Raw genomic sequence first — 25,252 nt, forward strand, 5'->3', positions numbered from 1 at the left:
TGACCCTGACTGCAGCCCACAGGGGCCACGTGACGGCTTCAAGGCAGGAAGGACAGAGAAGGGAGACGGAGGTCTGTGCCCTCAGCCGCCTCGTGTGGACAGGAGCAGGAGAGCGGAGCACGCCCACCCCCGGGCCAGCTCGGACTTGGGGATGGAGAACCCCCTTCAGCCCAGGCGTGAGGGTTGGGCTCGGAGGAGCCGGCCACACTGCAGCCACAGGGCCTGGAGAAAGGCAGGCAGGGTTGACCCGCTCTCGGATTCAGTGCAGAGATTCACCGCATTCCCCGTCCCCGCAGTCCTGCGGTCTGGGGGGTTCTTCCCCTGAGGCATCCCCCCCGGTGGCTGGAGCGGGAGTGTTCTCTCCCCCGCCCTCTGGGGGCCAGCGCTCTGCAGGACTTCACAGCACGAGTTCTGACCAGCCCGTGCCTGGAGCCAAGCAGCAGTGGTTGCAGAGGAGCAGTTAGGCTGCGTGTGGGGACTGGGGGACCAGTGAACAATCGTGAGGCGACCTGGGGCAGAGTGGGGGTCGGGGGGCGTGAGATGGGCCCCACCTACTTCGATAGGAGTGAACAGCTGAGCTCAGTGAAGACAGACCCCTGAGGCGCCCTTGCACTGGGATGATGGGTTTATTCCACACTCCTTGCTTGCATGCTAACAGAAGGGAGCGCTCAGGGTGGCCTGGGGTCCTCCAGGCTTAGGGAAGAGAGTGGACCTCTCTCCCCACCTCTTTCCTGAGACCCTGTCACAGCCCAACCCCTCAGGTCTGTAGCCCCAGGCCCTGCCACCTACAGCCTGGGCCACCCACCGTGGGGTGCAGCCTCACCAGGGGCTGGGTCCGACTTGCATGTCGCCCACATCCAGAGCACAGCGAAGATGAACTGGCTACACAGCACCCCTGCCACGTACACCAGGAAGAAGATGTGATCAGCAGCCTCAGCCCAGCTCCTCCTGGACCCCTTTACTCCTCTGGAGGCTTCTGTGTGGGGAGAGGCAGGAAAAGGAGGTGTACTTCAGGGCTCCCCTGACATGCACGCTTTCCCGGAGCAGAAGGGTGAATCCCAGGAGGTGCCAGTCTGTATTTCTCCCTTCGTTAGAGTCACAACTAATGAATGTTTGGGTCTGGCCCATTCTAGGTCATCTTGAGTTGAAAAAACGTCCCACAAGAGAGGCTCTGCAAGGCAGAGGGTTATCCCAGGGAGTCTGAAGTCACCCGGGCCTTTAGGGAGGCTAACCCTGCTCCCTGCTCCAGACCTGCTGCTTCCAAGGGCAGCCGTGGTGGAACCCAGGGACAGTGGAGCCAGCAGAGTGCATGCAGGAACCTCTAAACAGCCTGGTAACCCACAACCCCAGCCCGCCAGCTTTGCCCCTAGGCCTCTTTTCTCAGCAGCCCCCAACGAACGGGCCCCAGGCCCTGCCCACCTTCAGGATTAGGCCCTGGGTTCCCACAGTCATGCTGCTCCCCGCTCAGGACTGGGCTGGGGCTGCTCTCAGCCCTGAGGTTGCTGTGGGCCAGCAGCCCGGACAACAGCACGGTCTCTGTGGTGCTGATGAAGAGCAGCAGCAGGGCAGTGAAGTAGTGAACTGGGGAGGTGGACAGGGAGGGGAGGCCAGGGGCCAGGTCCGGCCTTGAGAGCCCAGGGACCTGAGCAGAGGCACCCTGGCTTGGGCGACAGCAGGTGCGGGCAGAATGAGGTGGGCCCAGCGCAAGGTGGTCCTGCCCCCGGCCAGGCGAGGGTGTGGGCCTTACTGCGCAGCGGGTTGCAGGAGGAGAAGCTGGGCAGGGCCTGAACCAGGGAGCAGTGGAAGACGAGGTAGCCCAGCAGCAGAGTCACCTTGTAGGCAATGCGCTCTGTCCGGAGGGGCAGCAGCGCCCCGCACAGGTCAGCCAACAGCAGTGCCTCCCCGGGTACCAAGAGCGCTATGATGGCCTTTAGCGCTGTGTTCTGCAGGCACAACTGGAAGGAAGAAGGTCGGGGCTTTCCAGTGGGGGTTGCGCAGGGGTGGGCATAGAAGGGGGATGTCACGGCCTCTGGGCAGTTGGTTGGAGGCAGCTGTTCTGCGCACCAACCCTGGAGCCTTGGACTTGGCACGCCCCCACCCCAGGTTCAGCAAACACCTGAAGACAAAGCCCAGGACCCAGCCCCGCCCACCTTGCACCTGCCTAGGCTTCCCGGTCCTGCTCCATTTCCACCACCTGGAACCAATCATCACACTCAAGACCCATCACGCAGACCAGGGAAGCAGGGGACCCCTACCCAAACACACACACTTTTCTCTGACACTGTCCTTCCCGTCTGGCCAGGTGCAGCCTCTGTTTCCACAGCAGGCACCGCCTGGCTAAATACCCGGACCCCTACCAAAGTGCTCTGTGCTCAAAGACCTGAAGTGGGCACACCCTTGGGTTATCCTGCCTCTCCTCAAACACTGAACTAATTTCATGTAAAAAGCTTGGCTCAAGAACTCCGGGAGTGGGTCAAACCTGGGGACAGGTAGAGGCTAGCTCCTGACTAAAGCTTGGGGGCATTTTTGTTCGGAGCGGGATTCTCAGCCTGCCCCGGTCCAGCAGTGCCTTAGAACCGCTGCTGTGCACCCCAGAGCAGGACTGATGGGTGTGCGGGTGACTTTCCTGGCCTGAGGATAAACCAAGTCCTTGGAGACCAGATCCCAGATAGCTGCAGTGAAGGAAGGAAACCCAAAGGCTGAAGGTGGGTAGGCACTGATCTGGCTGGCATGACTCCAAGGGACCCCAGGGAGCTGGGAACAGGCAAGGACCCGCCACCCGCAGGCGCATGAACGCTACTAGGAACACACAGTGTCCAAGTCTGTCATCGACCGGTTTATCGAGCACGCTGAAACACTCAGCCCGCCTTTGTCGCGCTCACTGGCGGCTGCTGGTTCCCCGATCTATATACACCTGGCGCTTCCGCATGGTCACGTGCAAAGAGCCTTCGGTCGTCCCGCGCTCCCCAGCCTCAGTTAGGGATTTCTACACGGACTTTAACTCTGCCGCCTTCGGTGCGGGCCGCCCTCTTACCTTGTAACTAGGGAGGGCACCCGCCCTCACTTATCGAGAGCTCCCCTGTGAAGTCGTAGAGCCTCGTGAGATATGCGGAGACACGGCGCGCCAATGCACGCGGAATGGATTGCGCGTTTTATTAACAGATGAAACTCCCTCCACGATCCCCCGACCTCTGACTCCAATCTTTCAACACCCAAGTGTACTCCCTAAGTGCCTTCGGGTCACATTAACTGTCATATGGCTTTGGGAGCCTTTTGGTTCCGCCAGGACAGGCTGGGAACCGAGCTCGAGGACTGGTAGCTAAGAGGTGCAGGAGCAGAGGGCCCGGCTGCCTCGCTCACGTGCGTTACGTCGGTGGACTCGCGCTCCAGCACGCTGCCGTTGTGGGTGCCCTGGGCCGCGACGCACACGCGGCCGGAGGGTCTGCGCGGGGCGCGGCGCAACAGGCCCGCGCAGATCTTGCGGAAGCCCTTGCGGAAGTGCTTGGAGACGAGAGCGTAGACGATAGGATTGACGCAGGAGTTGGAGTAGGAGACGAGGTGCGAGAGGATACGCAGCGCGTAGGTAGCGCGCGTAAGGGGGAAGCGGCCGAAACACACGCAGAGGATAAGCGCGTGGTGAGGCATCCAACAGGGGCAGAAGAGCGCGGCCACGATGATGACCATACGCGTCAACTTGCGCTTGGCGCGCCGGGCGCCCGAGCCGGCGGCCACCGGGTCGACGGAGCGCCAGAGGTAGCGCAGGGTGCGCGCGTAGGTCAGGCCAAGCACCAGCACGGGCAGCTGAAGACAAAGGTGCAGAGGTCCATGGCGCGGCGGCGAGGCGCGCTCCACGCCGGGTGGCACACGGTCAGGTTGGCTAACCGTGACTGGCGGTAGTAACTCAAGTACGGCCCGGAAAAGAGCAGCGACAGCCCCCAGATGAGCCCCATGGCCGCCAGGGCGTTGCGAGGCGTGCGCAGCTCGCGGGAGTGCAGCGGGTAGCGGATGGCCGGATACCTGCGGGTCAGGCCAGAAAGGGAGACGTCTGGTGTGCCGGCGGATTCGCGGAGGCAGGGCCGGACCCCTCCACCTCGAGCCCCACGCTCAGTGTCGAGGAATGTTTCTAGCGCACGGTAATACCGCACAAGCCCGGAGGGCGACACAGAGCATCCCAGACACCCTCAGCCGCGCCTGCATGTGGGGCGGGACCCGGCAGCAGGAAAGGCCACTCATCTGCTCTTCCTGAGACTACGACCACAATCGGATTCCACCCGGGAGGGCACCCCGAAGATTAAACAGACTTTGGGGCTCCGGCAGGCTGTGATTACCCACCAGTGACGGTGCCCGGAGAGGTAGGACCCAGGCGCCTTGAGGCCCTAGGAGACAGCCTGGAGACACTGTCAGAGGGAATTCCTTAGAGAAGCCGACGTTCTATGGGTCCCACCAGCGCTCTCTTCTTGGAACCAACACACTTGGCATTCAGTGGAACTGGGAGGTATATGGGGAATGGGGCCTCACCTCGCTGCCTGTCCAGGGAAGGTTGGGAGGACGTGGGGACGGAGGGGGCCGGGGAGATACCAGGATTCCCTCCCTAGGAATGCCCCAGGTGACCTTTCAAGCTTCAGCTTCCAGGGGGACCCTTGGGCCCGCTCCTCTCCTGCCCTTGCCCCCGGGCCTGTTGGTCAGATTGTGGGACCGAGCTAGGGAGCCTCGGGCATGCTTGCTCGGAGTTTGGCATGGGCCCTCACGAAGGACCCAAATTCTGCAGTCCGCACCAGAGTCGGCTGTGCGGAGCAAACTGTGGCTTGGAGGCCAGCGAGGTGGAGGCGCCCGAGTTTGATGCCAGGAGACAGGCCAATGGCTTCACGCACAGGATTACTGGATGGGCAACTCTGAGCAAATCACGTACAAACTCGGTTTGGTCTGTAAATTGGGCACAGTAATCCCTCCCATCCCAGCCTCCCAGGGACATTGAGCTTCAAAGGAGACCCAGCATGGGGAAAAACGCTTTGTACCCAGAAACGTTGTGCTTTGTCAGATGCCAGTGGCGCTGGAGAGCTGAGGTCTCCAGCCTGAAGCCCCTGAGGATGCACCTAACAGAGAGACACGGAGGTCCCCCATTCGTATTCTTCTTTTTCCTCTTACACGCCTGCTTGTCTTTCGCTCCTTCCTGGTTCCCTTGCCTTCCTAGTGTTCTTTTCTACTTTCCACACATCCCTCCTTGACCCTCAAGTCCAGCCCCCTTCTCCAGCCACAGCCTGCCTGCCAGCTCACCTGTCCAGGGAGACGGCAGCCAGTGTGAAGCTGCTGGCATGCATGGTGAGGAAGATGAGGAAGTGCACCGCCTTGAAGAGCAGCGAGCCGAACACCCAGTCGTCCAGGGTGTAGATGGTGGCCTGGAAGGGCACGCAGCACACGATGAAACACAAGTTGGCCACGCCCAGGTTGAGGATGAACAGGTTGGTGGTGCTGACCGCCTGGCCACCACGAAGCAGCACGGCCAGCACCAGTGAGTTGCCTATGGTGCCCACGAGGAAGATGAGCGCAAATAGCATGGGCATGATGACCGCCTCAGGCTGCCAGCTACCCCGGCCGCCCGCCTCGTTCGTGTCCTCGGTGTCCAGGCCACCCGAGCCATTCATAGTGCCGCCGCACCGGGGCTGCCCCGACTTCTGCAGCCGTCTGCGTCCTGGCGAGCGCGCAGCTCCAGCGGCTTCAGCCGCTGCAGCGCCCAGAGCGACTCGGCGGAGCTGCGGGTGGAGTGAGTCTCGCTGAGACTGGGGCAGGAGAAGCGGGTGCGCTGGGGGCAGGGGGAGGAGCGAGCAGCCGAAGGGTGGGGTGTTCCCCCTGGCGGCAGGCCGCGCAGGGGGAAGGGCTGTCCAGTGGCCTCGGCGCGCCCCGGCCAAGGCACAGGCTGCCCACCCCTGGGGCGGAAGGCCGCGCCAGTGTCTGCTCCCCGGCCCTCCGGCGTCGTCGGCGCGCTCCAGCCTCCGACTCCGGGCTGTGCCGGGCTGAGCAGCGAACCGACCTCTGGGGCAGACGCCGGAGTGGTGGAGGGACCGCCTGCCGGGAGCGCTCGTCCGCTACCCCGCGCGCCTCGGCACTTCCCTGCAGCCTGGCGGGCGCGCCAGACCTCCTGGGGCAGGCTGGGGGGCGTCCTCGAGAGAGTTCCAGGTGGCGCCTAAAGCGTGGGGTGGGAGTGATGAAGGGCGGAGGCGGATGGGAGTGCTGTCGTTTTCCAGAACTGGCGAGTGGGACGGCCCTGCCGTGTGCCCCACGCCTCTTCCCACTTCTAATTCCCAGGAGCAGCGGTGGGGATGGTGCAAGGATTTCTTTCATTCCCTTCTCTCCCTCACTGAGCGCTCCCCGCTCCAATTCAGTCCGGTAAAAATTTATTGAGCATCTGCTGTGTGTCAGGCTCTGTTCCTGGCGCCGTGCCTCGGTTTCCTCAACATTACAATATGGGCTAATAACACCTTCTCAGAGGGCTCTGGTGAGAATGGAATGAGATGTGTGTGAGAGACCTGAGGCCAGTTGGTAGAATCTGGATGAATCCAACTCTTCTTCTTTTTCTCCTTACCCTATTCAGATATCCAACAAGGGGAAACTTAAAGGAAATACAAAACAGCAGAGGACCATGCATCAGGAGCATTTTCCTAGATAGCCAGGAGGGTGTTTAGGTTGCAAAAAAAACAACTTAAATATTTGTTTCTGATTTTGACATACTAGGCATCAAACATCTGTGACCCAGAATCATCACTGTTTCTATATAATTTTAAAACTGGGTTTGAACATCACTATCTTCTGTAGCTTGACCTCTGCTTCCCCTTTCCTTGCCCTGTTCCTTGAGTCCTAGTCAAAAACATTCTTTTTCCACTTTCCCCTCCAGGATCTCAGCCTCAGGAACCCAGCTACCTGCTCCTCTTGGTAAGGAAACCTTATTCACACCTCTGCCCTGCCTGCTTATTCACTGAATAGGAAGATAATAACCATTCATGTTTCTGAGATGCTTGCCATTCATTTATTGAATACACATTTATAAAGCACCTACTCCTTTCCAGGCACTGTTCTAGGTCCTTGGGATTTACCAGTGAGCTCTACAAAGATCAAGGCCCTTCATGAGCTTCCTTTCTAGCAGGGAAGAGACAATAAGTATAACTCAAGTTATTAATCAATTACAAGTTAAGTACTTGCAGGAAAAGTAAATCACGGTGAGGGAATTGGAAGTACTGGAGTGGTGGTGATGGTGCAATTTAAAATGGAGTGGTCAAGCAGACTCATTAGGAAGGTGATATTTGAGCAGAGTTGAAGGAGCTACCTAGGAGATAGCCAAGGGAAGTGCCTTCCAGATAGAACAGCCAGTGCAAAGGCCCTAAAGCAGGAGTGTGCCCGTGTCCCTAAGCAAGGAGGGTTGTCTGGCTTGAGCTGAATGAACAAGAAGGAGATTGGCACGAGAGAAGGTGAGAGGCGTAGCACGTAGGACTTTTTTCCATTGCAAGGAAGTCTTCTAGTCTGACTAAAAAGAGGAGCCATTACAGAGTTTTGACTAGAGGACTAACATCATCTGACTTACTTTTTTAAAAAAAGCTTTATTGAAATATAATTCACATACCATACAATTTGCCCATATAAAATGTTCATTTGTTTTTTAGTACATTCACAGAGTTGTGCAATCATCACCACAATCAATTTTAGGATGTTTTTGTTCCTGCCTCCCACCCCTAGCCCTACACAACCACTCTTTCTGTCTCTATAGATTTGCCTATTCTGGACATTTTATGTAAATGGAATCATACAATATGTGGCCTTCTGTGTATACCTTCTTTCACTTAGCCTAATGATTTCAACATTCGTCCACAATGTAGCATGTATCAGTACTTCATTCCTTTTTATGGCCAAATAATATTCCACTGTATGATAATCACATTTTGTTTACCAAATTCATTTGTTGATAGACATTTGTGAGACTTACTTTTTTAAAAATTATTTTTAATCTTGGTAAAATATACAAAACACAGTTTGCCACCTTAAACATTTTAAGTATATAGTTCAGTAGTGTTAAGTATATTCACATTGGTGTGCAACCAATCTCGAGAACTTTTTGATCCTGCAAAACTGACAGTCTATACCCATTAAACAATAACTCTCCATTTCCCCTGCCTTCAGCCCCCAGCAACCGTCATTCTACTTTCTATGAATTTGACTACACTAGATACCTTATATAAGTGGAATCATACCATATCTTTTCATGACTGGCTTACTTAGCACAATATTTCCAAGCTTCAATCATGTTGTAGCATGTGTCAGAATTTCCTTCCCTTTTAAGGCTGAATAATATTCCATTGTATGGACAGACCATATTTTGCTTATCCCTGAGGGCTGCTGGGTTGCTTCCATCTCTTGGCTATTGTGAATAATGCTACTATAAACGTGGGTGTACAAATAACTCTTCAAGACCCTGCTTTCAATCCTTTTGGATATATACCCAGAAGTGAAATTGCTGGATCATATGGCAATTCTTCTGATTTTATAAAGAGCTGCCATACTGTCTTCCACTGTGGATGTACCATTTTATATTTGCACCAAAAGTGCACCAAGGTTACAATTTCTCCACATCGTCGCCAATACACTATTTTCTATAGTAGCCACCTTAATGGGTGTGAGGTGATCACTCATTGTGGTTTTGATTTGCATTTCCCTAATGATTAGTGCAGACTTACTTTAAAAATGCACCATTTAATTTAGTCTTCACCACCCTAATTGGTTATCCCCGTTCACAGATGAGGGAAAAGGTTTAGAGGGAGATTATTTGCCCAACATCTCCTAACCAGTAATGGCAGAGCCAGAATTGGAGCTGCAGAGAACAGACTCCACAGCTAGCAGTGCCATATTGCAGAGGAAAGATTCATAGTATCCCTCGCTTCAGCACTTCTCACTCCTCAGACTGCTCGACCGGAAGTCCAGGGAAGGGCACCGGTCCCCATCCATTAGGGAAAGTCCCTGCACTATGGTCGGCTCCAAAGGAAAGCGCAGACAGAGGCGGTTCCCTCCCAGGCGTGGTGTTTCGTTGCGTAGGGTGGGAACCCCATCTCCGGAGCCCCCGGGGAGGTAGACACTCCGAAATCCAAAGGTCTTAGCCAACTGCACCCGCTCTCTGTGCGCGGGACGTGAGCCGGATCCCCTGTGCAGGGATGCAGGAGGTGTGGGAGGGGGACATCTCCGGGTTCTCCACCCTTGGTGGACGGGAAGTAGGATTGCCCCCAGGAGACCTCAGCAGTTACGGCGTCCGCGAGCTTCGGGACCCTCAGCCTAGCCCACCACCGTTTGAGACCCGGAAGCCTAGTCCACGCGCAGGCGCCCTCCAACAAGTGGCCGCTGCCTGCGGGCAGGGCCGTCGGCGGCGGAGTCCGCCGGTATCCCGTCAGCCCGCCCGAGCCGGCTCCGCTCTCTCTCTCTCCCCGGTCGTCCCGCCTTCTCTATCCCGTCCTGCTCTGCGGCGCAGGGGCAAGATGGCTGCTGAGAAACAGGTACCTGCAGGCGGCGGTGGTAGCAGCAGCGGCGGTAGCGGTGGTGGACGCGGTGCCGGAGGAGAGGAAAATAAGGAAAACGAACGGCCTTCAGCTGGATCGAAGGCAAACAAAGAATTCGGGGATAGCCTGAGTTTGGAGAGTATCCTACAGTAATCGGGCCTAATTCGCCATGACTACGTGTCGATCTGGCGGGCCGGGGGCGGGAGAGGCGGCGGGTTGCGGCACGACCTGGGCAGGAGAGGCCGAAGGTTGCAGTTTCTCTCGCTTCTACTTTTTGGCACTTAGAGTTTCAGGGTCTGGTTTTCGACTGGCCTTTCCTCGCATGTTCTTTGTCCTCCAGTCTGGGGAACGTCCTCTTCTTTCAAGCGGCACCGGAATATTGGGCAGTTTTCTTCAGTTTCCCCGCAGTTGCCCAGTTGGAGGGCTGGTGATGGGGCTGACACTGGCCACTCTGGTGAACTACTGCCTTGGCAACTGGGGCCACTGAACTGGGGAGAGGAAACTGCAGTCTTGACCTTTTGGCCTAATACTTCTGTCTGACAGCCGTTGGGGAATGGATAATAAAAATTACAGTTTGATGTTTTGGAAGTGGAGGCAAAGGTTCCGTGTTGTAAGGGAAAGCTTATTGCCCGTTTTGAATATAAATCATTGTAGATTGTTAACATTACTTGTATAGCTTTCTTAATAGGTCTGTAGACCTTTTATCTTGTTGAGAGTCATTCAGATGAATCGGTTTCTAGTTTTCATCAGAGTGTGTTACAATTGAGTGTTGACGACATTAGTTTGTGGCTTTTTGAAATGAATAAGTAGTGGAGAAAATGTAGGTGAATTTCTGATATAATACATTTAGCTTGACATCTTAATATAGTGAAGTTTTCAGGAGATTGAAGTTTTACTTTTTGAACTGGTGCTATCCTTTCAAATGGATGTTAGAATGCCTTGATTTTACTGCACACCTTATATATGTTTGTCTCTTTTTAGTTATTGAAATAGCCCCAGTGTTTTAAAATACATCTGTAAAGAAGCATTGAGGAAACTTTAAAAGAAAACTAAAATTGTAGACAAAGGTCGTTGGACTTCCTGAAGTTTGGGATATAATCTTAAAATATTTTAAGATTCTTAAAAAGGAGAGTTTGCTCAGGGCTTTTTAATTTTTTTAAAGAAAAACTAGTATTTTAATGCAAGCTGTGGTCTGGTTTGGTTGGCATGTGCTCACCATAGGCACATGCAGCGTCACAGCTGTTAAGGAAAGTCAGATTTGGCAGATGTAGGAGGTTATGCAAATAGAGGAGTAATACACGTCATTTATAACCTGAATCTGCTAAAATGAGTAAAACATTGGGTCCAGGTGTAAATCACTGGGAATCACCCCAGATGTAGTCAGTATTTAGAATCAAGCAGCTTTAGCTGTTGGGTCTCATTAATCCTCAATGGCTAATGATGCCCTCCTTTTTTAGTTTGAAAGTAGTAATAGTTCAGGCAGTCAACTTTTCTACATGCTTCGCCCTGGTCCTGCCCTATGGTAAGATAGCTATTGAAAATGCTTACCAGAGATTTCACTCATGTACTAAGTATTTCAGAAATGTTTAATATGCTGTGATTTGATACAAATGTAGACTAATAGTGCTAATATAGATGAATGTTTTGATTTATTTGGATTCTTGGCACTGTAAGCGTTTCCTTAATCTTGGCTCTAGTTCTTCAGATTATTAAGGAATCCCAGCAGCAGCATGGTTTACGGCATGGAGATTTTCAGAGGTACAGGTTAGTATCATGTGCAAGATATGTACAAATCTCTGTGGAATTTTCAGATTTGGTTTGCTTTTTTACTATCCTACTTATTCTGCTGTACCAGAAAGTATACCTAGAAAGTCTAGTTCTTAACTTGTATTGAATTCTCAAGAAGATACTTAATTTTCAAATTTAAAAGGAGCCAATCTTTTTATCCATTTTGTCTCACAATATTGCAGATACATTGGAGGCTTCTGCTGAAAATAACAGTTATGGTAATCTTTTTTTTTTTTTTTTTTAACTTAACCATATTATAGAATCTGGGTCACATTCCAGCTGTTGGCAATCACTGTTCTGATTTCCATTGTTATAGTTTTGCTTTTTTTCAGAACATAGCCTTTTGTGTCTAGATTCTCTCACCTAATAGATACTGCTCAGTAGTATTCCATTGCAGGGATGAATCGCAGTCTGCTTTTGTTCCCCAATTGAATGGCTATTGGTTGACTCCGATTTTTGTTTTTGTTTTTTCTAGTTATTATTGTTTTCAATGTTACATTTTTGATTAGATTTTTTGGTGGTAAAATATTCATAACATAAAAATGACTTTGATGTGTACCTTTTAGTACGTTTTTATGTCTTTTAGTACATAAATATATTTGTATGTATGTGCCTACCAAGTAGTATTTTTGTTCTTCTAGTCTCTTTCTATGCATTTTTTTCATAAGTTTGCTCATATTATATATACAACTTTGTATTCTGCTTTTCTGCCGAACGTTATATGGTATGTATTTCTCCATGCCTATAAAAATGTTCCATACATGTGATTTTTATTAGTTGCAGTATAACTCAATATATAGGCCTACCATAATTTATTTACCTATTCCCCCAAGTTGGTTATTTATACCATAGCCAGTTTTGTAGGTTTAAAAATATTGTTCCCGTGAACCTCTGTTCATACCTCTTTGTATTTCTGATCATTTCTTTAATATAGAGTAGTATAGAAATAGACTGTCAGTTCAGGAAGTATGAACATTTTTAAGGATCTTGATAAATGTATCCATATTGCCAGAAAATTTTTACCGATTTATATTTCTACTCATAATGTGTGAGTGTCCCATTTGATTTTTATGTGATAATTAAAGCATAATTATGAATCGAGGGAAAAGATCTAGTTCATAGATTTGGTCAGACTATTATTTCTTCTTTTTAATAACCTGTGCTCTGGTAGCTTTTTTATTTTTAATAAATTTATTTATTTATTTATTTATTTTTGGCTGTGTTGGGTCTTCGTTGCTGCACTCGGGCTTTCTCTGGTTGTAGCGAGCGGGGGCTACTCTGCATTGCGGTGCGCGGGCTTCTCATTGCAGTGGCTTCTCTTGTTGCGGAGCACGGGCTCTAGTCACGCAGGCTTCAGTAGTTGCAGCACGTGGGCTCAGTAGTTGTGGCTCATGGGCTCTAGAGTGCAGGCTCAGTGGTTGTGGCACACGGGCTTAGTTGCTCCGCGGCATGTGGGATCTTCCCAGACCAGGGCTCGAACCCGTGTCCCCTGCATTGGGAGGCAGATTCTTAACCACTGCGCCACCAGGGAGGTCCGCTCTGGTAGCTTTAAGGCTGAGATTTTGAAGTACCATTTAATATCATTTTGTATTGTAAATTTTATGCTATATTATTTGATTAAGGGTGGTAAAATTTTACATGTACTTTTACACAATTTAGTCAAAATACATTTATTGCATATCTATATGTTAGGCACTGTGCTATGACATTGGGGGAAACTTGAAAATAAAATCATCTTTGCACTAAAGGAGTTTATGTTAGTGAGATAGACATAATAAGAACATAATATAATGCCCTCATATTGTAGTAGAAGTAAGAAAAAATGTTGCATGAGTACAGAAGAGAGAGGCTTGGCATAGAGGTGATGTTTATAGTTTTCTTATTGATATCCTAATTAACCTCCTCATTTTTCTTCACATATGCTTGCAGTTTCTTTCTCCACGTCTTCATTGTCATCACAGTCTCCCTCAGGATGCCCCTTCTTCCCTTTTACATCCATCAGAATCCTACTCATTCTTTCAAAACCCACCATAAGTCCACTCCAGCAAAGTGGGTTAGCAAGAAGAGCATGATGACTTGTGTCCTATACGTTCAGTTTGACATTGGCCTTGTTTTTTTGGTTGCCATTCTATCTGCATGATTCTCTCCAACTAGAGTATGGGTTCTTTGAGAATGGGTACTGTGTCCTTGTCTCTTCCTGTCTTCTGTGATACCAGTCATATTGCTTGCAAGTTTCCATTCAATAAATGTTTGCAAGAGGATGGTGGTATCTATAGCAACCATAAGTAGAATACCCCGAACTTTTGACCTTACTTTATTGTAGAATTTACTGTTGAAAGTATTATCAGCTTGGCCAAATGATTTTTGGTTGTGGTTTCCTACAGAGGCTACTGTTCCCGTAGACAAAGACGTCTTCGGAAAACACTCAACTTCAAGATGGGGAACAGACACAAATTCACAGGGAAAAAAGTAACGGAAGATCTTCTGACTGATAACAGGTATTGACTGCTCAATGCTAAGTGCTGAATGCATCTTGCTAATACATTTATTGAACAATTACAGCGTGACGGGTGTTGTGTCAGACTCTTAGTTATTTCACGTGATCCTGTGGAATAGACATCTTTACTACTCCTGTGTTATAAGATGAGGAGACTGAGCCTCAGAGAGACTCTCTAACTTGTTCAGGAACTATGGTAGAATGGTAAATGTGGAAGTCAGTGATTAGACTCTAACTGGTTATTAGGTAAGGTTTCTAGAACGCAAATTTCAGTGTTTGAGTACTTACTTAAATCATTATGTCTTAAGCGAAATCTGGCCATGTGTAAATTATTACAGAAGAGTTTTATATTTTGGTGCTGAATGCATTCATGCTTAACATGACAGGATTACTCTGTGAAAGCAATATGTATTAAAAGTCTATGGGTCAGTTCCTCAGACTTTGACCTGTGGGCCAAAATGGTCTTCCTGCCACCTGTTTATTGTAAATAAAGTTGGAACACAGCCACACCATTTATTTAGATATTGCTTACAGCTGCTTTTGTGCTACAGTAGCAGAGTAGTTGTGACAGAGACCATATGGCCTCTAAACCCTAAAATACTTACTGTTGGGCCCTTTATGAAAAAAGTTTGCTGCCCCCTGGTCCAGTATGTGGCCAGAACTGAGTTAGACATCATATTGGATGTAGAAGAGTTGGGGAGGCATAGTTACTGAACCTCATTGACTCTGATATTGTTGAGAGATATTGGTTGAGTACAGAACAGGGAACACTACAAGATAGCAAAACTGCTATATTGTGTGTAATTTACTCATAAGAATTCTGAAGTCTTGGAAGGGAGAAGTTAGTTTGGGGGTTCTTGATGGGGAAGCCAGGAAGCCTGCATGGAGGAGGCTGGACCTTTAAGGGTTTGTGAGAAGAAAAGACATTCTGTGTTCAGGGAAACAGCATGCCATGTTGTCTTTGAATGCAGTGTAGGAACTGTAATGCTCTGGGCAGTTGTTAGCTACTGCTCAGGCAGCGAAGAGGCTTGGAGCTTGGTGTATGAGACACAGTCAGAAAACTAGATCATGATGGGATGAAGCAGGATGAATTGATTAAATCCGATGAGATGAAGTTAGGAAGAGTCTGTTATAACAGTGAGACCAGGCTAAGCTGCAGTTAAAGGAAGATTAATCAAGGCAGTAGTTTAAAGAAAGATTCACCATAATAATAATAAAGTAGCTAACTTATATAGCAGTTAGTAAGTGCCAGGCTCTGGTCTAAGTGTGTTGTATGTATTACTGCATGGGAGAGTGAAGCACAGAAAGGTTAGTATTTTGCCCAAAATCACACAGCTAGTGAGTGGTGGCACTGAGATTCCAATCCAGGCCCTTAACCACTTCAGTATACTGCCTCTCTTTGCACAGCGAAAAAAACCATCAACAAAATGAACAGGCAGCCTATTAAGTGGGAGAAGATATTTCCAAATGACATATCCGATGAGGGGTTAATATCCAAAATATATAAAGAACTCATACAGCTCAATATCAAAAAGACAGACAATTCGATTAAAAAATGGGCAGAGGATCTGAATAGAAATTTTTCCAAGGAAGTTATATAGATGGCCATCAGGCACCTGAAAAGATGCTCCACGTCACTAGTTGTCAGGGAAATGCAAATCAGAACCACGATGAGATATCACCTCACACCTGTCGGAATAGCTGTTATCAAAAAGACAAGAAATAACAAGTGTTGGTGAGGATGTGGAGAGAAGGGAGCTCTCGTGCACTGTTGGTGGGAATGTATGTAAATTGGTGCGGTCACTATGGAAAACAGTACAGAGGTTCCTCCAAAAATTAAAAATAGAACTATATGACTCAGCAATTACACTTCTGGGTATTTATCTGGAAAAAACTCCCAAAAACATGAATTAAAAAAGATATATGCAGGGCTTCCCTGGTGGCGCAGTGGTTGCTAGTCCGCCTGCCGATGCAGGGGACGCGGGTTCGTGCCCCGGTCTGGGAAGATCCCACATGCCGCGGAGCGGCTGGGCCCGTGAGCCATGGCCGCTGAGCCTGCGCGTCCGGAGCCTGTGCTCCGCAATGGGAGAGGCCACAACATTGAGAGGCCCCCGTAACGCAAAAAAAAAAAAAAAAAAAAAAGATATATGCATGTCAGCGTTTATTGTGTAGCATTGTTTACAATAGCTAGGATGTGGAAGCAGCTAAAGTGTCCACTGATAGATAAAGAAGGTTTTATATCTAAGTCTGTGTCTATATATTTTTATGTATATTTAAACCAGAGCTCAGAAACAAAAACAAGGGATGCCAACTTCATCTTGTAAAAGCAAGATCAGGTTACATATATGTGACTCAGCCATAAAAAAGAATGAAATCTTGCCATTTGCGACAACATGGATGGACGTAGAGAGTATTATGCTAAGTGAAATTAGAGGAAGACAGATACTGTATGATCTCACTTATACGTGGAATCTAAAAAACAAATGAACAAACAAAACAGACTCGTAGAGAACAAGCTGGTGGTTGCCAGAGGGGAGAGAAGTGGGAAGGGGTGGGTGAAATAGGGGAAGGGGATTAAGAAGTACAAACTTCCAGTTATACAATAGAGTCACAGGGATATAATGCACAACATAGGGAATATAGTCAATAATATAGTAATACCTTTGTATGGTGACAGATGGTGACTAGACTTCCTGTGGTGATCATTTCATAATGTATAAAAATATCGGATCTCTGTGTGATACACCTGAAACTAATATAATATTGTAAGTCAGCTATGCTTCAATTAAAAAAAATACACACACACATATATATATATGTATGTATACACTGCTTCTCAAGGACTTGGTTTCTAACTGAGTTGGGATGAAGGAGATATGATTCAAAGATGAGGCCAGATTATGTGCCTAGACTGCCTCTATTTGTTAACTTTGGGAGGGTAAGTCTGGGTTTGCCAAGTTTGAGGCGATAGCAGGCTTTTCAATGAGATGTGTCTGATAGGTGGTTAGAAACCTATCAGAGATGCTGATTTGGGAGCCATGGTTGATACTGAAGAGCAGCTCTGAGGAGGAAGGCAAGGGAGAGCATAGGGAAAAGGTGAGAGGCCAAAGAGTGCACGTCAGAGAATATCTGAGTCTGGTGCTCTTGGCCTTTGCTGTTCAGTTGGCCCATTCTGTCTCTGGTTTAGATACTTGCTTCTGGTTCTGATGGATGCTGAGAGAGCCTGGAGCTATGCCATGCAGCTCAAACAGGAAGCCAACACTGAACCCCGAAAACGGTTCCACTTGTTATCTCGCCTACGCAAAGCTGTGAAGCATGCGGAGGAGTTGGAACGCTTGTGTGAGAGCAATCGTGTGGACGCCAAGACCAAGTTGGAGGCTCAGGTTAGTGTCTCAACATCAGCTTTGCTTTACTGTGGAGATTAGAGGTGTAAACAGAACAGAGTTTCTTACATTATATGTTGGTAGTCAGGAGAGGAAAAAACCTAATCTTGCTTTTAAAAGGTGAAGTTGGCTCTTGTTTTTGTTTTTGAGCTCTTGGTTTTTAACAATTAGCTCTAACTTTTAAGAAAGCCCATGCTTCTTTTGATACGTGCATGGAGAACTTGTATCTGGGAAGTTCACAAAATAAGAATTTTTTTCTTAATGAATATTTGAAAAGAGATGAAAGATATTTCAACTTGTAATGCTTATGTTATAGCCCAGAAGCGGGTTGTTAAATAAAATGAAGGGAACAAATTTTCTTTATTTTGCAGTTCTTTCCTAGGAAGTAAAATGAATCATAAAATTACCTATGTATCACATTTTATTAGTGAAATAAATTTTTTTCTTTTAGAATCAACCTGAATATCTCTGTATTCTTGATATCAAAGTTTGAAGCAAGTAGAGGTTGGGCTGTCTGGTTATCGGGTGTTGAAGCAGTTTCTCTTTTCCCGTCACCTTACAGGCTTACACAGCTTACCTCTCAGGAATGCTGCGGTTTGAACATCAAGAATGGAAAGCCGCTATTGAGGCTTTTAACAAATGCAAGTAAGTCCTCTGGTCCAAAGGCTGTGACCAGTTTTAATGATAGTAACATTCAAGCTGCAGATCAGCTAATGCTTGTTTCTGTGAAAGTTATTACAATTTCTTTCTTTTTTTCTTCTCTTTAGAAATGTTGATTCTTCTCTTTCAGCCTCAGAACATGCCAGTTCTGGTAGTTGGTCTGTGTTCCTTGTGAGTTTATTTTCTTAAAGTGAGGCTGCTGTGAACCGTGATGTTTCTTTCCTTGCAGGACTATCTATGAGAAGCTGGCCAGCGCTTTCACAGAAGAGCAGGCTGTGCTGTACAACCAGCGTGTGGAGGAGATCTCGCCCAACATCCGCTACTGTGCATATAACATTGGTGAGCGGGCTGCATAGGGCATCGACAGGTGGCTTGGTGGTAGTTCATCTCAGAGAGCCTAGAGAACTTCTTTAACTTTCTTCCCTTTCCCTTGCTTCCATATTTGGTGTGGGTTTTGGTTGATGAAAAAAGTAGAATTGTCGAGCCCTGCTCGAAATCCGGAAGGGAATTCCATTGCTTCAGTTTTGGCCCTGCCATCTTCTTTACTCGCCAAGAGCTTTGTGAAAGGACTTGGGAGGCCTTCAAACGTGCTTATGGAGGGAGAAGAGCTTGGAGTTGAATCTAGTGGTTCTTGAGGGAACAGCCAACTCCCTCGAGGATTTTCCACTCAATATCTCTCTTTTTCTTAGGGGACCAGTCAGCTATCAATGAACTCATGCAGATGAGATTGAGGTCTGGGGGCACTGAGGGTCTCCTGGCTGAAAAATTGGAGGTAATCCAGTATGCACATTTTTGTGAAAAGTCTTTGGTTTGAAAAAAGTCCAGTAAAAGAAGTAATCCATAATCCCATCATCCAAGGATAATTGCTGTCAATATATGCATATTTATATCTATTTTTAGCAAAAAGTATTTTCACTTAATATTTTTAAGTGTTCAACTTTCTTACTTTGGTACTCATAGAAAAAATAGGAAATATAAAAGACTGGGAAAGATTGGGGGAAAAAAATAGAATCATTTAGGAGCTTCCCTTGTGGCGCAGTGGTTGAGAATCCACCTGCTAGTGCAGGGGACATGGGTTCGAGCCCTGGTCCGGGAAGATCCCACATGCTGCAGAGCAGCTAAGCCTGCGCGCCATAACTGCTGAGCCTGTGCTCTGGAGCCCGCGTGCCGCAGCTGCTGAGGCCCACGCGCCTAGAGCCCATGCTCCACAACGAGAAGCCACTGCAATGAGAAGCCTGTGTACCGCAATGAACAGTAGCCCCCGCTCACCGCAACTAGAGAAAGCCCGCTCACGGCAACAAAGACCCAACACAGCCAAAAATAAAAAATAAAATAAATTAAAAAAAAAAGAATCATGTGGGTTACCACCCAGAGGTAACCACTGTTAATGATATGAATATCTTGCAACCTTTTTTTTTTTAATTTTATTTATTTATTTATTTATTTATGGCTGCTTTGGGTCTTCACTACCGCATGTGGGCTTTCTCTAGTTGCGGCGAGCGGGGGCTACTCTTCACTGTGGTGCCCAGGCTTCTCACTGCGGTGGCTTCTCTAGTTGCAGAGCACGGGCTCTAGTCGCACTGGCTTCAGTAGTTGTGGCTCGTGGGCTCTAGAGCGCCGGCTCAGTAGTTGTGGGGCACAGGCTTAGTTGCTCCGCAGCATGTGGGATCTTCCCGGACTAGGGCTCAAACCCATGTCCCCTGCATTGGCAGGCAGATTCTTAACCACTGCGCCACCAGGGAAGTCCCGCAAACTTGTATATGTAGAGAAAAAGGCATATGTTTTAAAAATAGAATCTCAGTATACACTGTTTAGTAACGTGCTTCTTAAATTTAATGTCATGTGCATTTTTTCCACTTCAGTAAATACATTTCCATGCATCTTTTGATGACCGCATGGTATTCCATTGTGGTACATGTTTTATTTGACCACTCATTATGTTAATTGTTTAAAGTGGTAACTGGTATTGCCATGAATATCTGTGTCCCCAGTTTTTGTATACATTCTTAGTTATTTCCTGAGGATAAATTTGTAAAAGTGGAATTGAATGTTTTGGAAGCTTTTGATACATATTGACAAATACTTTTAGTAAGTTTCTACTAATTTACATTTCTGCTTGTGATGCTTTTCTCCTTACACTCCTTGCCAAAACTTAATGTTGCTCTTGTTAGCCTTCTGTCATGTCCTTTTAATATTGGAGTTTCTATAAGCTAAGAAATATGCCAGGGAGGAATTTAAATACAAATTTGTATATACTCTATAAGCTGTAATATGTTAGTTTTAGAAAGAGACAAATGATAGTTTCCATTGATTTTCACCTTGATCACTCATATCCACAGTTAAAGCTTTAACTTTTTAAAACCACCTTCCAGGCCTTGATCACTCAGACTCGAGCCAAGCAGGCAGCCACCATGAGTGAAGTGGAATGGAGAGGCAGGACGGTCCCGGTGAAGATTGACAAAGTGAGGATATTTTTACTGGGATTGGCTGACAATGAGGCAGCCATCGCCCAGGTAAGGAGCAAGGACCTATTCTGTTCTCTTCTGTGTGTGTCTGGAGGTTGTCCTTGTGTGTTTAACACGTAGTGTTTTGTTGCTGCTTGGGATTTGGTAACAGTCTCAAGATGTACCCTCTTGAATAAAATTATTTTGAAAGCTGAGTTTATCAAGGAGTTCTTATGTTTGGAGGGCAAAGAAATTGACAGTGACAGCCTTCAGTAAAAATGGGAGCAACAAGGGTCTGCTTAAAGTCAGGGCTTACATTCGGCCCAGCAGGTGGTGCAGCAGCATGACTGTTATGTCCCTTGTGTCTGTCTGACCTCTTGTCCTAGCCTTCTAGCCCTAAAGGGCCACCTCTTGTCCCTGGGCCCTTTAAAGACAGCTAAACCAGAACATCTTGTTTTATGTGTGGTATGTATGCAGTATTCATGCAAAGCCATACTACCTGATGCTCCTGCTGAGATGATTCTTACCTGTTTGTGGGTGTGAACAACCAAGTGAGTTCCAAAAGATGAGAGATCCTGGTGATCTTGGTTTGTATGAAGTAGGCAGTGATTGAGGCATTTTTCTAGAGCTCCTTCTCCATATTAGGTGAAGAACGTCTGAGAAAAAACCAGGCTGCTCCCTGTGTCTCCAGCCTCAGCAGGGACCAGTGGCATTTCGTGAGACTTCACAGCAAGCTACTGCACCCGGAGTGATATTTGTATGAGGTGCTTTCTTAGTTGTGCTGATGAGTTGTCTTAAGCATCCAAACCTTTCAGTGACTTGTTCCAAAATGGCTCCTTCGGGTTGGGGACAGCTTTCAACAACTGAAGGATTTCTTTGTGCCTTTTGTCTGTATTACATATTGCCCCTTATTTACCCTTTATTTCCTTGAAAGACAGAAGACTAGAACAATACCAGAAAGTTGAGTTTTCATTAATCTAAAAGACTAAACTTTTTCTGAGAACATTTCATTGGCATTTAGGGTATAGAGGTCTCTCTTCTGGACTAGGGCTGATAGCGACCATTTAGATTATGCAACTGTGTTAACTCTTTTGTTTTAAAGCGGTACATACTGGAAGAAAAGAACTGCTACAGTTCTGTGCCAGGCATCAGGCAGTGACAGTGGGGCAGAATTTCTGGATAGAATAGGGTGCAAGGGAGGTCAGTAGGGGCAAATAAAATAGGGACTCCTTAGGAATGGGGACACAGACATACATCAGACAAAGGACAAGAAAAGATAATATTTATTAAGTAACTTTAAAAAGTTGTTCATGCTTAACATTTATAAAATATAAATTAAAAAAATGTTTCCTTTATTTATTTTGGCTGTGCCGTGTCTTAGTTGTGGCATGCAGGATCTTTAGTTGACTCATGTGGACTTCCGAGTTGCGGCATGTGGGATCTAGTTCCCCAACCAGGGATCAAACCTGGGCCCCCTGCATTGGGAGCGTGAAGTCTTACCCACTGGACCACCAGGGAAGTCCCAAAATATAAATGTTTTTAAGAAATCAACCTGACTTAAGAAAACAACCTGTGATGAGGTGACTGACCATGACTTTCTCTAGTTGCGGCGAGCAGGGGCTACTCTGTTGCAGTGTGCCGGCTTCTCATTGCGGTGGCTTCTCTTGTTGCAGAGCACGGGCCCTAGAGTGTGCGGGCTTCAGTAGTTGTGTCATGCAGGCTCTAGAGTGCAGGCTCAGTAGTTGTGGTACACGGGCTTAGTTGCTCCGTGGCACGTGGGATCTTCCTGGACCAGGGATCGAACCCATGTCCCCTGCATTAGCAGGCGGTTTCTTGACCACTGTGCCACCAGGGAAGTCCTGTATGAGTTTTTAATTGTTATCCTGCAAGATACAGTGGTGTGTTTGAGGAGTGTATGAAATCAAAGGGTTGGAAAGAACCATATAGGGATAGTTTCAAATCTTTAAAGGCTGAAGCGGGAAGAATATTTGAAGCCTGTTAACTTAGTGAATTACATTGATTAATTTTCGGTGTTTAAGCCAACCTTGAATATCTGGGATAACCCACTTGGTTATAATATATTGTACTTTTTATTTATACATTGCTGGATTTGGTTTGTTAATACTTTAAGAATTTTGCATCTGTTTTCATGAGAAAGAGTGGCCTATGATTTTCTTGTCTTGTATGTAATGTCTTTTTTAGGGTTGGGGTCAGGGTTATACATACCTAATAAAACAAATTTGGAGGTGTTCCCTTCTCTTTTTATGAAAGAGTATGAAACACTGGTATTCTTTTTTCCTTAAATGTTTGTTATAATTCACCAGGGATACCATTGGTCCTGGAGTTTTCTTTGTGGGAAGGTTTTTAAAATTTGTTTTTGCTTGTTTTAAACAAATATTATTCCTTTACAAGTTGTAGGGCTGTTCGGATTTCCTGTTTCATCTTGTGTCAGTTTGGATTTTATTTTTTTAAAGGAATTTGTTAATTTCATGTAAATTGTTGATTTTACTGACATAGAGTTTACAATATTCCGTTATCATTTTAATGTCTGTAGAATCTTTTAAGTGCCTGGTAATGTGCTTGTTGCGGTGAATAGTTATCTGTGATTTTTAAGCATCTTACAGTACATTAGGATCACTTGAGTATCAGAGACCTTTAAATAATTTGGTAGGTCAAACAAAATGTGTATTAATCCCAGGAATCCCATTAAGGTTTTAACATTAACAGCAGGGTGGGGGGAGATGGATTGGGAGATTGGGATTGACATATATACACTATTGATACTATGTATAAAATAGGTAACTAGTGAGAACCTACTGTATAGCACAGGGAACACAGGATGATTTGCCTGTTCTCCTTATTGTATCGAGTTGTTCTCTGCCCTGGAAACCAAGCACTCTGCCTGAGAGAGACAGGGCTTTTCATTGCAGTGTTTCCTAACCCGGCTGATGTTGGTGTTCACCACCCTCTGGGAACTGGAATTCAGGAATTTGGTAGCCCCAGCTTCTTGCTTGCTTGTAGAGGTTTTTATGACATTTAAATATTAAACTGCAGTTTACTGAAAAGCGCGGAAGGAAGAAATAATTCAGGGAGATAATATTAAACTGCAAAGACTGGAGCTGAGGCTTAATCAGCTGCCAAACTCCATCTGCAAAATCCTTCCTTTCTTTAGCCAAGCTTTAGGTTCTCATGTCTTTAATATTGTCTTACTTTATAATTTATTTCTGTTTTGCTTTGTTAGTCCTTGGTCCTACCTGAATTGTCACTGGTGGTGATTTGAGGATGTAAGGCAGCTCTTGGGTGGGCTGGGGGGGTGGGCAGCTTTAAAGTCTCTGCAGGTTTCATGATTCTTATCCTCAGGTTATGGCTAATGTTTTAATGTTTGACTGGAAGGGAGATCATTTCCCCTTTTCTCTAAAAAAAAAAAAAAAATCTATTTTTAAGTGAGGTTTGTATCCTCTTTTACTCAAGGCCCATGTGTTTTTCACTAGACCTCACTGGGCCGAGTGAGGCTTGGTTCCCATCCCCTTGGTTCTCCTGCGAGTATAGTGGAGAATGTGATCAGTCTCGCCTTGTTGTCTCTTAGTCATACCACCAGCAATTTTTGTAGACAAGCGAAAACATTCTGGGAGCTCTGTTTTAAAGAGCTGGGGGTCTCTACCTCAGGACACAAGCAGCTGGTTTTAGTCAGCGTTGAGACGTGGTTTGAGGCTGTGGAAAAGCACATCGGAAAGTGTTTGAAGTTTTATAAAAATTGATCTCGAGTTTGTTTATTAGGACTGAGTAACACATTACTTCTGGGCTTCAGGTTTCTCTCTGTCATAGGCACACCTGGGAAAGGTCCAGGCAGACCACAAATTCTTATGTAGGGGGTTTGCCCCTGTGTTTAGGAGCACGTTCTTGTTGGTTCAGTGGCAGACTTGAGACATATGCATGTGGATTCTGAGGGACCCTCCCTCTGCATACGTATAGAGAGATGTTTCTTGTTCCACTGCCCCTTCAGGATTATCTTAGCCTCCAAGATAGGTTTATGGAATAAACGGGTAAGTAGCAAAATACGTTTCAGGCTTCCTGTTTGGAGACATTTTGTCCAGCCCGGGAGAATCATGAGAAGTTCTGCTCCGGAGATGAGTGGTCTCCACGTCACTGTGCAGTGCAGCTGCTATTAGGAAAACACAATTGACTGAAGTCCTCCCCTTCAGATAGGCTTTTTCCTTCATTGTGGTTTAAGACTTTTGTAAGATTCCCAATGGAACTTAGAATTTTCTGGAAGCAGAGGGAAAATTTGCTTATGTTCAGTACCTTGATACAGAGGTTTCCTTATTCAAAGGGAACGAAGGTAATACATGGCATTAAAGAGATTTAGCATTTTAGACATCATTTTAATTTTTTTATTTGAGCCATTCCCTCCCTGTAGGAAAGGAGACAGATCCTGTGTAGCTGGTAAAACCAAATTTACTCTTTTCTTACTTATACACCCATTGCCCTGACGCTGAGCCCCACCCATCTTAAAAGGGTGTCGGTGGCCTGTTTGCTGGATTGCATGGTATCAAACTGATGCTGGAGTTTATCCTGCCTGCTCACGACATGGCTCTGGTATGTGTGTGGTTAGTGCCAGGTCTGTTCGCGTATCTTATTCTATGGCTGCTCCGTTCCACGGGATCTGTACTTTGAAAAATTTGGCCAGTTTGATTAAATGATTATAAAGAATCTTGCTAACTTGAGATGCTTAATTAACAGTGTTTCATGTGAGTGTGTTTCTCCAGAGCTGGGCTGTACTGTCCAGTACAGTAGCCACTTGAACACATACAGCTATTTAAATTAATTAAAATTTCAGATTGCTCAGCATCCACATGTAGCTAATGATGACTACAATGGACAGTGCAGATACATCATTATCACAGAAAGTTCTAGTGGACAGCACTGCTCTAGGCTTCAGTGAGTTAATGG

The 25,252-nt window shown here is 46.8% G+C and overlaps 3 protein-coding genes across 3 annotated transcripts in view; 1 reads left to right on the forward strand and 2 right to left on the reverse strand.

Moving 5' to 3' along the window:
- Positions 1 to 785: 785 nt before the first annotated feature.
- On the reverse strand, positions 786 to 2,929 carry ZACN (zinc activated ion channel; the record flags this gene model as incomplete). Its single annotated transcript, XM_079725512.1, has 5 exons — positions 786 to 976; positions 1,420 to 1,581; positions 1,748 to 1,943; positions 2,480 to 2,582; positions 2,883 to 2,929. The coding sequence occupies 5 exons, from the start codon at positions 2,927 to 2,929 to the stop codon at positions 786 to 788; spliced, it is 699 nt and encodes a 232-aa protein (XP_079581638.1).
- A 323-nt stretch (positions 2,930 to 3,252) lies between these two features.
- Positions 3,253 to 5,642, reverse strand: GALR2 (galanin receptor 2; the record flags this gene model as incomplete). The annotated part of the gene is given in 3 exon segments (XM_079725513.1): positions 3,253 to 3,801; positions 3,807 to 4,017; positions 5,275 to 5,642. Coding segments are annotated over 3 exon segments (1,128 nt in total).
- Positions 5,643 to 9,509: 3,867 nt separating this feature from the next.
- The window catches only part of SRP68 (signal recognition particle 68), a gene marked incomplete at its 5' end in the record, with an annotated part of 29,258 nt that continues 13,515 nt past the window's right edge, over positions 9,510 to 25,252 (forward strand). The window contains 8 exons of the mRNA XM_079725230.1: positions 9,510 to 9,669; positions 11,228 to 11,294; positions 13,703 to 13,816; positions 17,003 to 17,198; positions 17,761 to 17,843; positions 18,088 to 18,197; positions 18,548 to 18,630; positions 20,231 to 20,371. Of these exons, the coding sequence (XP_079581356.1) occupies positions 9,510 to 9,669; positions 11,228 to 11,294; positions 13,703 to 13,816; positions 17,003 to 17,198; positions 17,761 to 17,843; positions 18,088 to 18,197; positions 18,548 to 18,630; positions 20,231 to 20,371 (954 nt within the window). The remainder of the gene's footprint in view (positions 9,670 to 11,227; positions 11,295 to 13,702; positions 13,817 to 17,002; positions 17,199 to 17,760; positions 17,844 to 18,087; positions 18,198 to 18,547; positions 18,631 to 20,230; positions 20,372 to 25,252) is intronic.

Source organism: Hyperoodon ampullatus (genome assembly GCF_949752795.1).
Source record: "Hyperoodon ampullatus genome assembly, chromosome: 19".
Taxonomy (NCBI): domain Eukaryota; kingdom Metazoa; phylum Chordata; class Mammalia; order Artiodactyla; family Ziphiidae; genus Hyperoodon; species Hyperoodon ampullatus.